This window comes from Semicossyphus pulcher, unplaced genomic scaffold, assembly GCF_022749685.1.
Source record: "Semicossyphus pulcher isolate SPU_LCO1_2020_fin unplaced genomic scaffold, fSemPul1.0.p SCAF_12, whole genome shotgun sequence".
Classification (NCBI taxonomy): domain Eukaryota; kingdom Metazoa; phylum Chordata; class Actinopteri; order Labriformes; family Labridae; genus Semicossyphus; species Semicossyphus pulcher.
The window spans coordinates 21,331,706-21,346,065 of record NW_027211626.1 but is presented as its reverse complement, the minus strand read 5'-3'; the positions used below and the strand labels follow the sequence as shown (position 1 = coordinate 21,346,065).

Genomic DNA, 14,360 nt, shown 5'->3' with positions numbered 1-14,360 from the left:
TTTGAACATTGAACCTTCTAACTGCAGTGCAGAATAAAATTATAATGCTGATTATCTTTGATATGAAGTTGCAGCTTCTGCAATTTGGATATTGCAGAAGCCACTTTTTGCCACATTTTCATTTGCCACTGACAAATGAATTATCAGGTCTGACATACATTTTGTATTTTTATTACTGTGAACAAATTAGGGATCGACCGATTATCGGCGCCAATATTCTGCATTTTGACGCATTTCGGCATCGGCCATTTTTTTTTTTATCCAACGGCCAATAAGAGTGCAGAGTGCTCACACACACGGCGGAGAGGAGAAAAAGTTCATTTCTTTGCAAATTTTATTTAACTTTGTTTTATTTACTTACTAAAAGGAAGTTATTTATTTATTTATTAAAATTTTCAGTTAACTTTATAAGAGATGCTGCTGACCCTGGGAACTCCCTGCGCTTTTTGTTTGTTTGTTTAATAAACATATGCTTAAAGGCATTTAAACAAAGTTAAGTGTTGGAGTTTGTATTATTCAAAATGTTGATGCCAATATTTTCAAATTAATATCGGCTCCAAATATGGGTTATCGGCCTCCTTGACTACTAATAATCGGTATCGGTATCGGCCCTGAAAAAACCATATCGGTCTATCTCTAGAACAAATCCCATGAAAAGTTTTCAGTTATTGTGTATTTATCAAATCATTTAATCGCATTATTCTTTGCCTCACAGCTCCAGCGTGGTACAAAAGTATCGTTGACAATGAGACAAACATAGAACAGTAGCAGTGCCATCCTTTAAAAAAGCCCATGTTTTGGTATAAGCTGGACTGGACAGGCTGAATATATGGATAATGGATTTATATAAAGCGGAAAATTAACACAAGGGAACTTATTGTGCTCCCGCAGGATGATCCACTTTTCCACTACGTACGTGTATGTTCAATAAGATCCAAGTAATCTGACACAGCTTCACTGAGGAGGAGGAGATCTTGTGATACAAAGACAAACCCATCAGCATCCGTTGTGACTGCCTTTAACACAGAGTGACTGCAGCTGTTGTGTGAGGAAGCACAACACTTTGATGCTTTTGCAAAAATTGTTTTCAATAAAGCTTTTGAATTGAATTGATATAATGGTTTCCTTTAGTCATGGAAGGAACGGAGAGGAGGACAAAGGCTCTTTTGTAAAGATGGGAGAAGAAGAGAAAAAGATGAGGGCTCACAAACAATGCGACACAGATACAACGCGATGTAGAGGTAATGAGAGGCAGGCAGAAGAGCAAACTGTAAAGAGAAACAGACCGCTGGAAGACGACAATCATAATAAGATCTGCTCCTGCTCTCAATGAGACTTTGTTGCTGAGTTTCCAAAACCAACACTGACCGCTTTTCTCAGCCATCTGACACTTATTCCTGCTGCAGTTTCAGCCGCCTGAAAACTTGCAGAGCTCGTCCACTGAGACCTCTGTCTAATAAAACTTAACTTTCCATCTTTTATCCAATAAAAGGCTGATTTTTCCTTCTGCTTCTTTTCAATAAAGTGTGTTTTCCCTTTCCATTGACTTCGCTTTAAGCTGGATTTGGCCTCCAGATTCTCAGCATTGTTTCTCGTTCCCTGTTGCTCGCTCGACATGTCTCTTATATCTAGGTAAAAAATAACTTCCTTTATCCCTTTGTATTGAAAACGAAACCATCTAGATCTTTAAATGTAAAAATATGATAATTAGGCAGTTTGTGTGTATACCTGCTTGAAGACCTGAGCTAATCTGTTTTCTTTATTCACACTTGATCTGTGAGGTGAAAGTGTGTCTCACCGTAGTCTGTGTGGAAGATCTGTCGGACCAGCAGCAGGAACCACTCCTTTGTCAGACCACCCATGTCCAGCCCCGCCTCCCCGACAAAGGTCACCCGGAGCTTCTTCTTCAGGTCGCACCTCTTCCTCATCAACTGTAGAGAAAACAACCAGTTTAATACTTTATAATAAACTATTGTTGCTTTTCATGCTGTGTTGTGTTGCATTTTGGAAACTAATAGGGCTGTCTGGAATACCTGTTTTTGGGAGTTGAAGCTTCAGCAGCAATAATTTGATTGTATCCGAAGCTTTGCTGAGACGACGGGGGGGAGATTTACTTACGCTAAATCCAGCTTTTGAAAAAAATACTATTTGAAGGGGTAGAAGTGGCAGGAATGCAAAGGAAGCACTTTGAATTTTGTCGCAAGGACCAAAATACATTTCTGACCTGTTTTTAAAAAAGTCCTCCAGTTCCTTCTTTGTAGTGACGTTTAGTCTCCTTTTGTTGGAGCCATAATGTTGTTTTTGTTGGTTCTATGTTTAACACAGTGACTGTGTATCATCACGCTGTTCCGATACGGTTATTTTTCAATAAGCTAATTCATATTTACTGGGCTAATAGTTATTTTGGAGGGGTTAGACAGGGAAAAACAACTGATTTTTGCCGTCGATTACCATGGCAACGACTCAAGCTTCGAGGCATTCGGGTCAGCCCTAGAAACCATTATCTTCTTTCTCTGCTACCTAATTTCTGCAATCTAAAAAACTGTGTGATCAATCTTCCAAACCAAAGACTTTTGGGCTTCTTGAAACTAACATTTACCATCACTTAGATTTAAGATTTGAGGGTGTACATCAGATTTACAGTCAGGTTTAGGCTACACTCGGCGTTTGAGGTCGACACATGAATGTAGAAGATTAAAGGCCTCTTTTATCTTCATGAATAGTTCTGTAATTTCACTGCACTCTGAGAGTTTCCAGACCTCAAATTGCCTTTTTTGTTTGTCATCACAACCTCATAAAGCCCTAAATTTAAGTTACCACCCAAGACATTTGTGAGATGAAATCCTTCTTCATTATCTTTGCTCAATACGCAGCAGAGGAATTACATAAGCAAAGAAATATATGGAGATAAAGTCTAACTTTATAAGGAAAAAATTACCTTTACTGTTTGTTTGCTGTAAGGTCTCAAATATAACCAACAAAACAAGCCCTGTTCTACAGCATCTCTGAGCTACAGGTACAGTATATATTTCTGTTAAGATGCCTTCAAATGTGTCATCTGTCGGTGAGGCCCAAACAGTAAAGGAGCCTTTCAAATCCCAACAATGTTTCATGTGATCTTTAGTGTCAAACAAGCTTATTTTCTGCTCTAACAAGACAAGTATCCTCTTCCTCTAAAGCTTGTTCAGCATTTCTTTTTTAATGAGACCTCGTTATGTAATCCTGCTTTCATGAGTACTTTGGTTAAAAACATGTCAAACAGATGTGATAGAGTGCTCGTGTGTGTGTCTGTGTACTGACCTCATCCAGTGAGTCGCTGAGGAGCTGTGCTCGTCGTACTTTAATGTTGAGGAACAGAAGGTTCATGTCCACTCTCTGCCTGCGAGAAACCTTACTGACCAGGCTTTGCTGTAAGATACACACATTTCAAGTCTGTAAACAGTAGTGTTTCAGTATGTGTAAACCTTGGCCCTATTTTTACATATTTTTGGGGGGTCTAAATTACAAATAGGTACAAAAAGTTTTGGAATTGCTCCAGTAAATTGCTTCAGCCAGCAGTCAGGAAACAGGCTGCAATGGTTGAAGCTAGTCCTTGGCGGCAAACCCAGTCAAACTATGTCCACAAAAAGTGCTCTTTTTTTTGCCACTAACTGGCTCAGACCATTTTTATTAGTTTCTGAAAAAAGGAAAGAAAAGGTACCTGCAGAGTTAAACTTTTGTTTAGGTATGATCCTTTCCTTTTTTGACCAGAAACAGCAGTTACAGAACTCTCTTCAAAGCCACCAGACTCCACTGACAACTAGAATTACCGCCTCGCGGTTGTATGGCTCCGGCAACCAGTCAAGTTGCAGTTTACATCCATATCTGTCCGACTCATACAGTGAAGACTTTGAAGGAATTTAAGAAAATTGAGAATTGAGAAATTCAGTGTATTTCTTGGTGAAACGTGGATGCTTCACACACATCTTCAACCCGGCAGCACAGAAAATCTATACAAGCACCTCTTTTTTCCAGGTGGGCACCAAAGATAAGTGTCACTAATTCAGTATCTGACCAAATGTTAAATATGGTCACAATCTCCCCTTCTGCTCCTGAGTTGTGGCATTAAATAATGGCCAGACCTTTGACCTTTGACCACCAAAATCTAAACAGTTCATCCTTGACTCTAAGGCACATTTGTGCAAAATTTGAAGAGATTCCCTCCTGGTGTTCCTAAGATATCGCGTACACAAGAATAAAATGGACTTGAGGTCACAGTGACCTTGACTTTGACCTTTGACCACCAAAATGTAATCAGTTCATCCTAGGGTCCAAGTGGACAATTTTGCCAAATTTGAAGAAATTCCCTCAAGCCGTTTGTGAGATATTGTGTTCACAAGAATGAGACGGACGTACAGACAGACAGACAACTCGAAAACATAACGCCTCTGGCCACGGCTGTCGCCGGCGCGGAGGCATAAAGACATTAATTTAACCATGCAGAATATGGGAGTTGCTTGTCTACCTTTGCTTCGATGGGGTAGGGGCTGGGACATGTATTATGTAAATGATGTTCCCCACAAGGTATAATTGGTACAATGATGTTTAAATATGTGTGCGAGAGTGTGTGTTTGTGTTTCTCACCCTGGCCTGACTGATCATCTGTTGCTCAGAGTCTTTCTGGATGATGGCTTTCTTCACCACAGTCGAAAGGATGAAGGGAAACTGACAGAAGGAAAACCTGAAGGACAAGTAGACATCAGAGAAGTCAATAACCTCGAAAAGGTCTTTATATCAGTTTTGCTACCAACATTTAAAAAAATATATCTCTTTAACACCTACAGAACAAAAACACTTCCCACTCCCAAGTGTTTTTCAAATCATATGCGTTATCCAAACCCTTTATTCACACTTAAAGCCTGAAATGAGCAAAACTCCCCACCACACCAGCCAGGGACATAAAGAGCAGATCGTTTGAGCTGTAAAAACTCCACATCCATTTCCTATATCAGACATCAACGAGCCATGACGCAGCGTGAAGCAGACTTCACGGTTTCTGAAAGTGTTTCCACGGTTCAGGATAAACTGCAGCTGTGGGGAAGCTTGTCCCTGCTCAGGAGGAGATACTCCTGAGCAGATTCCCAGGAATCTTCAGAGGGAGCTAATGTCCAGCTAGTCGAGCTAATGTGTTGTCACATCTGTTAGCTTTTCTGGTCCTTATTGTTAGCAGGCGAGAGCAAAGGTACTGTCTGTGGGAAAATTCGCAACTCACTGCTCCAACCTGTATTGTTCATTTACTAGAAGGGAGTACAAACTTCTTCTACCACGTCGTGCCAGTACTGTTTTCTCTGTTTGACATCATCTAACTGCAGTGGGTTTAACTGAAAATGGGTTTTGGAAGACGTCTGTAGGCTCCTGGCATTTTTAAAAATCACATTTTTCACCATGATTAAGTGATTATCAAGAGTTTAATTTGAATGATTAACTAAATGGAGCGACGCCTGCAAGCTAGTTCAGGCAGGTCGAGCTGCACTGACCGGATTAGTTTCTATGACAACATTAAGTTTAACTTACTACACAGCTAACAACAAGCTTATGACGCGTAGGGCGATAAAAGCACAACACTTAACAGCAACATTTATCTGCTCCCACAAATGGGCTTTTTCGGTCTCTATTGTGATACTGTTTGTAAGTCATATCGTACAGCCAAAACAAGTTGCTCCTAAATGTTGGTGGTAACCACAGTGACAAGTGGCGCCCCATCTGATTGGTTGCCTAAAAAAAACGGTGGTGACAAGAGATTTTCAACTCCAAGCGGCTGCACAAAAAAGGCGAAGCGCTCAGAAAAATGGCGCTGGGTGCGACGCTTTTTCTCTAGGCGTCCGCAAATGCTCTGCCCTCATTGGAAACAAGTGAAAAAAGAGGCTGGCACTCAGAAAAAGGCACTATGTGGACACGGGGCCTAAGATGTTGCTATCGAGAACACTCTAATCCGAACTGCGAAATAAAAGATCCAGACTATTCTTAGTGATCTGTTGCTTTTTTTCACATAATAATACATAATAATACATAGCATAATAATAATCCAAATCTTATCCAAAAGTACATTGATTCAGCTCCCTGGATTTATCAAATAAGTTATGCAAAGCTCAACTGCTAACCTCTCCCGGCAGTGGAATCTGAGGCTCTCTGATTGGATGTTTCTTATAGTATTCTCTTGGATCCAGTGCTGACTTCTTTCCCAAAGTAAAATAAATCTAATAATAAATTTAAGAACAATCCATCGAAAACACTGCTCTTACTCTGTTACACAGCATTGAAGTCAGGAAGGGTTGACATTTTTTTGCTGCCAAAAATCAAACAGTATTTTCATCAAAGACGAGCAGAGAGGTTTTCTGGACACCCACCATCATCTTAGTTAAAGCCAGCAAGATAGAAAAGCCAGACAGCTCAATTGTTCAACTGGATAGATAAAGACACAAAATGATATATGACCTATTTGAGTTGCCGTAGTTCTGCCAGGTCCTGTACTCCTCCATGAAGTCTATGTGCTCCAGAGTGATGTTGTAGAAGTCGGTGAAAGGCATGATGGGAGGAGAGGAGACACTGTTGGCTGCGTCTGAGGAGAGAAAAAAAGAGGACGATCTTATTTATGTAAACTTGTTAAGGTGATGTTAGAGTGTGTGTATGTGTGTGTGTGTGTGTATGTGAGACTTACTGAAAAGGCCGAGCACTTTGGTAGCAGAAGGAACCCACCAGGAGCACTTTGTCAGAGGAGGAAGTTCTTCTGGTTCTGCAGGAAGCAGTCGGGTGGAGATGAACTGCAGGAGGCGCTCTACCAGCTGCCTGAAACGCCTCGCTGACAGCCTGACACACACACAAACACAGACACACAGACACACACTGTTAATATTGGTTAACATCGGCGGCTTGGCAGAATCAAAAGTGCTCAAACAGCACATCACATACCCTGAAATACACACATGCACAAAAATAGGCACACTCCAAGAGAGAAAAAATAGCAGCGTTGGATGAAGAAATTGGCTTTTCGGATTTAGCAGAACTAAACAGAACTTGTAATTTGAAGCAGCTCGCTTGTAAATCATCACCACAAACAGGATGCGTTCTTCAGGGCTGCTTATTCAGGCTGAGGAGACGCACAGAAGCTGGCGTACATTTGTAATTGTAGGTTGTGTGTTAGGTTATAAAAGCTGCAGGATTGAATGAAACTGCCTGGATAAGGAATACGTTCTCTGAAATGTGGGTATAGCATGATAAATGTACATGCAGGAGCTTTAAATACATTCATAATGCAGAATAAGTATGATATCCTTAAACAATGTTTTAATGTGACTCACACTAGTTCAAAGATTAACCCATGTCTGTCTCTCTCTGGCTGTTACTCCGTTAACCATCTGCTCACCTCACTAGTTGTAGGGCTGCACTCCATTTTAATCCAAATGCCTCTGTAGCTGAGTCATTATTTTATTTTGATAGTATTATGTTATTTTATTTTGGTGAATATTTGCCATAAAATTAATGTGAAAGGATATTTCTGTGTACCTTCGACCTGAGACGAATAAGTGAACATTTGTTTATACATCGTTCCGGGTTAACTGTTGTTGCAGGGGGGGCTTTAATTAACGAAACACACAAGGTACGTGAGTGACGAAGCTGTGAATTTCCAGCTAATGTTGGACAGCTTCTGTACGCGCTGTGATGCTAGCTCTCCCCTTGTTTAAGCTAGCGAGTTTTATAAGTCATTACTGTAAACGTAAAAATGTAACGTCACAGTGTTGTTAATGTGTACATGACTTTTGACATTGATTTTGGTCGGCGAAAAACGGCTATTAATCTGTTTAATACGTCGGAGATTTGACGTCATTTGCATATTGTCTGACTCGCTGCAGGAGACTGAGCCTGCCACGCCCACAGTGTGTGTGCTGCGTCATGTGCTGCTTTCATGGAATAAAGGACAGACCCTGATTCCTGAGGTGAGTGATAGTCTTCAGCCTGTGAGCAACCAACTTAAATTTGCTAAACCTCTATGATGCAAAAAAATAATTTAAGAGCAAATATAAAATAGGTATAATTTGACCTTGAAAAAGTAGTTTGGCAACATAAAATACTTTATAAAATAACTTGACAGTTTCAAATACTTAACAGTCTGAAAGACATAGATCTCAATCAATCCCTGAAATCATCCAGTTTTCAAACCCAACCCCAACACTAGAAGTGTGTTCTCATCAGCTTTATATTTGGCATGCATATAGTACAGGCTGCAGACTTCATCAGTATAAAGACATGCTAAAGCCTTTAACAGTTGTTTTATTTCCAGGCTGGGTGCCATGCACATTCCATACAGCTGTCTGATCAGGGATGGACAGTAATAATATACTGTATATGTCATTTTCTTTTCTGCAACATGACCCTCCTCCTCATGTTAAAGCTGGAAAACAATAATGCTGATACAAAACTAAACAAAAAGAATGCAACCACAGCTGACTTAAGGTTTTTTTTACCAACTTGCAGGGGAGATCTATCATAGTGTGAAGCTGTGTGTGGTATTTGCACAAGTCAGAATAAAGTATTTCAGATATATATATCGAAACAAATTATGGTAAAAACAATAGCCCCTAAACACAAAACAACAGTCCTTAACTCTAGAATCAGTGTGGACAATTACAAACAGTTACAGTTAATAACATGCAGTACAAAAACAAACAATGTGTTTTTACTTTCATTCCGCTGTGACGGGATCTGATTCTCGATTTAATTTTAACTTTAAAATCATACCATTAAGTTATGTAAATCTGCTATTGGATGGAAACAAGTAGAAGACATAAAAGACAAATAAATAAAAGCAGACAGAGAAGGTGGTGATGAAAAACACACACACATTCACACATGTTCACACTCAGACTTACTTTTTGAGCCAGTGAACCAGGAAGTGGTGGTCGGCCTCAGACAGAGCTGCGATCTGCCTCAGCAGGTGAGCGTAGATCACGTAGGTGCTGGTGCTCGAATACTGGGGGTTCTGCACACACACAAACACAAATACACACACACGTACAGCAATGCATCATTATGTGACACAAACTACAGTTCTCATACATATGGTGTGCAACTTGGAGTTTTTAAATAAGCTGCTTCTTAGTTTTGCATTGCAACACAAAACCACAACCCCTCTATTCTTGAGGGTTTTCACTCTGACGACATGAACAATTTAAATTATAAGTTGGGATTTTGCAACTGAATTTTATTTTCTTTGGCTTTTCCTGATGTTTGCCGAGTTCATACCTAAGATCTGAGGACATGTGACATCGCAAACAATAAGTCTGACTGGTCATGAGCGTTGACTGTATATAGAAAGTGGACGTAACCTGCGGGTCTGGAAAGTGAAGCAAATGCAGAGGTGAATTAAACCTGCATTATTTTTAGTGTCCAGCAGGGGGCGACTCCACTGACTGCAGAAAGATGTCTGATTGAATAAAAGACAAAATGACCCCGTCTATCACTCGATTCATAACAGTAGAGAGTTTCCTAACGAGTTGAAGGTCTCTAGAAAAATCTAGAATCCCAATTGATATGGCCACTTCTGGCTCCCAAATAAACAAGATTGCGTTGGCCACAGTGCAAAATCCAAGGCCTCAAAACAATAGTCCACTAACTAATGGGTGACAGACTTATTTTAAAGAGTAAATTACGCATTTAGAGCAATGTCATCATATTCTTGGTTCTTTGTAATCAATTTGGCCATAACAAAGATAAAAAGGAAAATAAATGTAGGACAGAGCCACCAAAACAGGACAAGAGGTCAATGAAGTCCACTTGCTCTTTAAGAATCCTAAACTGTATCAGTTTGTTTGTTAACACACTATTTGCTCAACCTACACAACCTTGGGATTACTACTATGAGACAGCTAGGAGGCAGTTAAGGTTCTTGGCTTTGTAAATAATGATGTCAACGCCTCGTTCAGACCTAAAGGATCATGGGAGGAGCATTTGTCGGAGACAGACCCAAGCTGGATTTAAATGGTTGTTGTTTCTGGACCTGACTCCCTCTGACTGTGAGAACACAGGGTTCTGTCATTTTGAACAGTGTTTGGATGCAATAAAAGTAATGACAAATGATAAAATGAGGTAATCCCAGAGGGCCGCGTTCAGTCTTTCCACTGTTTTAACACAGATGAAGAGAGAGAGAAGGAGAAGAGCTGAATGTGTAGCTTGCAGAGCGCCATAAAGGAGGGAGAGTCGTCATCAGACAGGAAACCAGCAGTCCTCAACTCCAACATGACCTCACCCACTCCAAATCTGTGTGTGTGTGAGAGTGCGGTTGTGTTCTCCAGAGAGTTGGAAGATGAAGCGAGTCCTTTAAGTCAGATGGGACAAAATCCGACATCAGGCTTGTGTGCGCGCACGCATGTGTGTGTGCAGATGGAGCGTGGAACCACAGTGGAACTACTGCAGATTCCAGTCTTTATCTGATTCTAATTCCCAAAACCATATATGGAAATCAGACTGGAGGGAAAGAGACGGAAGGGGGAGAGAGAAAACGGGGAAAAGAAAGAGGGAGAGCTCAAGAATAGGATCAAAGAAGGATCAAAGAACCCAAAATCGAAAAGGAGAACACAGAAAGGGGGGGTAAAAAAAAAAAAAAAGAAGTGCTTCAGTAATTAGGATCAGGACAAATCCTAATTATGGATCAAACCACATCCACTTGTGATATTGTTTATTTTAACTGTGTGCTGACAAACTGCATGGAGATCAATCCAACCACAGCTGCAAATACAATTAATGGCACTGATTATTGTCAACATGAATCTGTGAGCAGCACCAGCAGGGTTGCTTTGGATTTTAAGATGTTTTGTCTAAAGTTTCAGTAACAATTCTTAAGTGGACCAAACATGTACGAGCTGCTTCTGGAGGACGTCCTGGTAGGATGGTGGTTAGAACACTAAACATCAGGCCTCGGAACAGAGCCTTTCTAAGCACTGTATTGTGCTCAAATCTTATGTTAAGGACATTTCCAAAAGTTATGATGACATCAATAGCCAAGCAGCCCTGCCAAGCACTTCACAGGATGAGACCCGTGACGGTAACTTTTTCACACGTAAGGTTACCGTCTGCTTCTACATGTAACTCACACAACACTACACCCTACATGGGCTGCAGGTGTAGCCACTAAAAGTTAAACATTCCACGGCACGTCTGCCCCATTAACAGCTCTAATACGTGGCCACAGCGTTAACGAGCACCAGGATGAGGTGCCGCTGATGAGGGGAATACATGCACTGAAAGGTCACCTCGTGTAAATGAGCGGCTGCCTCGATCATCCCGCCGACGTGATCTGTGACGGCAGCAGTTTTGCGTGACACACAGCGGTCAGTTCACTCTGTGCTCTCATAAAGGGCTGTACTAATGTGATATCAGACAGACTTTTCCTGTCGATTAGTCAAGAAAGTTTGAATTTCAATTAACAGTTGCATGTCAAATCTTACTTTGTCACAAGGATTTTAAGTCTTACCTGAACAAGAATGAAATAAGCTCGCAGGTCATCCTTTGTCCTCGGCCTGAAATCGGAACACACAAACCAAAAGCTGTCACAAAAAGAACAACTGCACTGCAACAAAATACACCAAATCCAAACTAGGCTAGCTCATTTTTTTTAAGAGTCAGGTCAAAAAGGTCAAACAGTTTGACTGAGTCATGAGACATCTTCATCTCTGGCACACAAATATCTCAAGTACACTTTTATGATGCTATTACTTACTTCAAATTGAATTATTAATTGAGTCATGTTTGTGGCACAAGAATACATCCACGAGAATATCTTTGGCTTTCAAGCATCAAACGTCATGGGAACACTGCTCGTATCCTTAAAATTAAGTAATGTTCTCAAACTGAGAGACCGCAGTCTTGAATAAAGACAGGGAAAAAAAGCTATGAAAACGATATCAAGAGTAAATAAAAAAGGCAGATGTGTTTTTAGAAGTGTTCTCACCCCTTCCACTCCCTCAGCAGGCTGTTGATGATCCCTTTCAGCACTGACTTCTGGATGTCCTGAGGCTAAACATACACACAATAAAACATTATTCAACACCGAAGTCAGAAAGAACCGGAACATTCCTGAAAGTCACACACCCTTAAAGAGAAAAGAAAAAACTGGCCACAAAACTCATCTAACCTTTACTGAAACACAAAGGTCACAAGAGCATCCCGGAGTGTTTCATGTTTTTGCCTTCACTGACAATGTTTCATGTTTTTGCCTTCACTGACCGTACTGAGCTGATAAATCCAGGGAAATATTCCACAGCGTGTTTTTTGAAGCCATTAATCAGAATTGCAAGGCAGTTCATCAAGTCACTAAGAATGTTACGTTTTATAGACTGTATATAAACTTATATAGAGGCTATAAACTCGGTTACAGACTTGATGTCGTGATAAAAAACATCCTTTGCAAATAGCGTCTTGGTTGGCGGTGGCCATTCAAATCTCCATTCTGAAACATACTATTTAAGGGGTATAAAGGTATGCTAAAATCCTGGCCTAAATTTAACATGTTTGAGGTTTTAAAAGACAAATTGCTTAAAAAAATGTTTTGCACTTGTTACAGTAGATCACTTCTTACGGTAGGAGCAAAACAGGATTTTATGATAACATTACGTCAAGGAGCCCTACAAACATAGACTTGTATCTTCAAAATGGACATTTTCTAAACCAGAATCTGTCAATACATTGCTCTTTTACAAAGCTACCAGACTCCATTGGCAAAACGGTAATATAAAAAACAGAACATAGGAGTTGCTGATGTAATATTTGCCTTTGATTGTCTGTACTGCTGTGTGACTTGGCTGTTTTGAATGGTAAGCTTGTATTCAGCATGGCACAATAACACAAACAAACTAACCCATCAAGGCAAGCGTATACCAGCAGCTCCTGTGTTCTGCAAGGTAAAATTACTGTTTTTATCAATGGAGTCTGGTTTGGCTTTGAAGACAGCAATGAAACAGCTTTTTTGGGGGGTTAAAAAATGTCATTATTCTTTAATAAGCAAGTCTATCTCTGTAGGGATCCTTTTGGCAATGTTGTCAGACAATTACAACAACAATCAGAGGCTGTCAGTGAGGAAAACCAGCATTGTTAGTGGACATGGTTTTATTGGGTACAAAGATTACATTGCAGCCGTTAAAGTCTGTCTCATGGCTGCCAGCTGAAGTGATGTGCTTGAGCAATTCCAAAACCCTATTTTTTGTTCTATATTTTTCTTTATGATTTAGACCCGTGTGGAAAACTGGAATATAGTATAATGTGTGTTTGTGTGTGTGTATATGTGTAGGTGTGGCCTTGTTGTCACAAGCTTACTGTGCTAAGCAGTGCATCGTAGACAGCGTTAACAAACTTGGCGTTGACTCCCGAGTCGTCGATGGTGTTAAATGATCCATTCGCCTCTCGCTGGGAAACAAGGGAGGAGGAAAAATTGGAAAGAAAGGGAAGGAGAGAGCATGAGAAAAAAGAGGGAACACAGCGGAGGAAAAATGCTTTCCCATCGTAAAGCGGTTATGGCGTCTGGGAAAATTTTTACAGCATCTAAAAGGGTTTTCTCACAACAGGCATTCTTCACAGAGCCAGAGTGTGTTGCGTGTGTGTGTTCTACCTTGAAGGCAGCGTTGATTTCTATGAAGGAGTCGAAGGTGGTCAGATAAAACTCTCGGACCTCCCTCCAGTCACCTGATTGGACGGCGTGCTCCATGTCCTCTCTGGCAACACAAACACGCTCACAGTGCTTCAGAAGACAAAACACAGCCTGTCTCTAAAATAACTAAGTATTAATTTTTTATGTGTTCCAGGCATCCAAAGTGAGGGGAATTGGTTTTACAGTTTTCGGTAGAGAACTGAGAACAGTCTTAAAGTTTTGGGTCCAAGTTCAGGGCGCAATAACTCACTGGAACTCCTTGGTGGTCTTGGTGCGCATGGGGATGATGGGGTCGCAGGGGAACGGAGCTTTGACCTCTGGGGGCAGAGTGTCAATGGAGAGGCGCTGCTTTTGACGAACATCGCTGCAGATCGGAGGCAGCTCTCTCCCTGGGTAAGAAACACACAGTAAAGAGGAAATTAATGAATTTGTTTTATTTAATATATTTTAAAGATAGTTGGAAAATCATCTGGATGAGATTGTTGATAACATTCAAATATCACCTTGAGGTGCAGTCAGTGCAGCCTGTTCCTCTTTGTTATCGAGATCAGGGGAAGCACCTGGTCCAGCAAAAGAAGTATCATCAAGAGAAACCTAACCCCTGAGCTTGGCAGGATTAACTACGAGGAACTTTAACATAATAATTTTTTCCAATAGTTTATTTTGAATTATTTCTTAACACAGC

The 14,360-nt window shown here is 40.6% G+C and overlaps 1 protein-coding gene across 1 annotated transcript in view; it reads right to left on the bottom strand.

The window, feature by feature from the left end:
• Positions 1-14,360, bottom strand: part of hectd2 (HECT domain containing 2) — a 51,247-nt gene that overhangs the window by 24,787 nt on the left and 12,100 nt on the right. The window contains exons 3-13 of the mRNA XM_069658568.1: positions 13,926-14,064; positions 13,637-13,739; positions 13,345-13,434; positions 11,984-12,048; positions 11,507-11,552; positions 8,907-9,016; positions 6,698-6,846; positions 6,475-6,598; positions 4,624-4,720; positions 3,301-3,408; positions 1,799-1,931 (exon numbers count right to left, since the gene is read on the bottom strand). Of these exons, the coding sequence (XP_069514669.1) occupies positions 1,799-1,931; positions 3,301-3,408; positions 4,624-4,720; positions 6,475-6,598; positions 6,698-6,846; positions 8,907-9,016; positions 11,507-11,552; positions 11,984-12,048; positions 13,345-13,434; positions 13,637-13,739; positions 13,926-14,064 (1,164 nt within the window). The remainder of the gene's footprint in view (positions 1-1,798; positions 1,932-3,300; positions 3,409-4,623; positions 4,721-6,474; positions 6,599-6,697; positions 6,847-8,906; positions 9,017-11,506; positions 11,553-11,983; positions 12,049-13,344; positions 13,435-13,636; positions 13,740-13,925; positions 14,065-14,360) is intronic.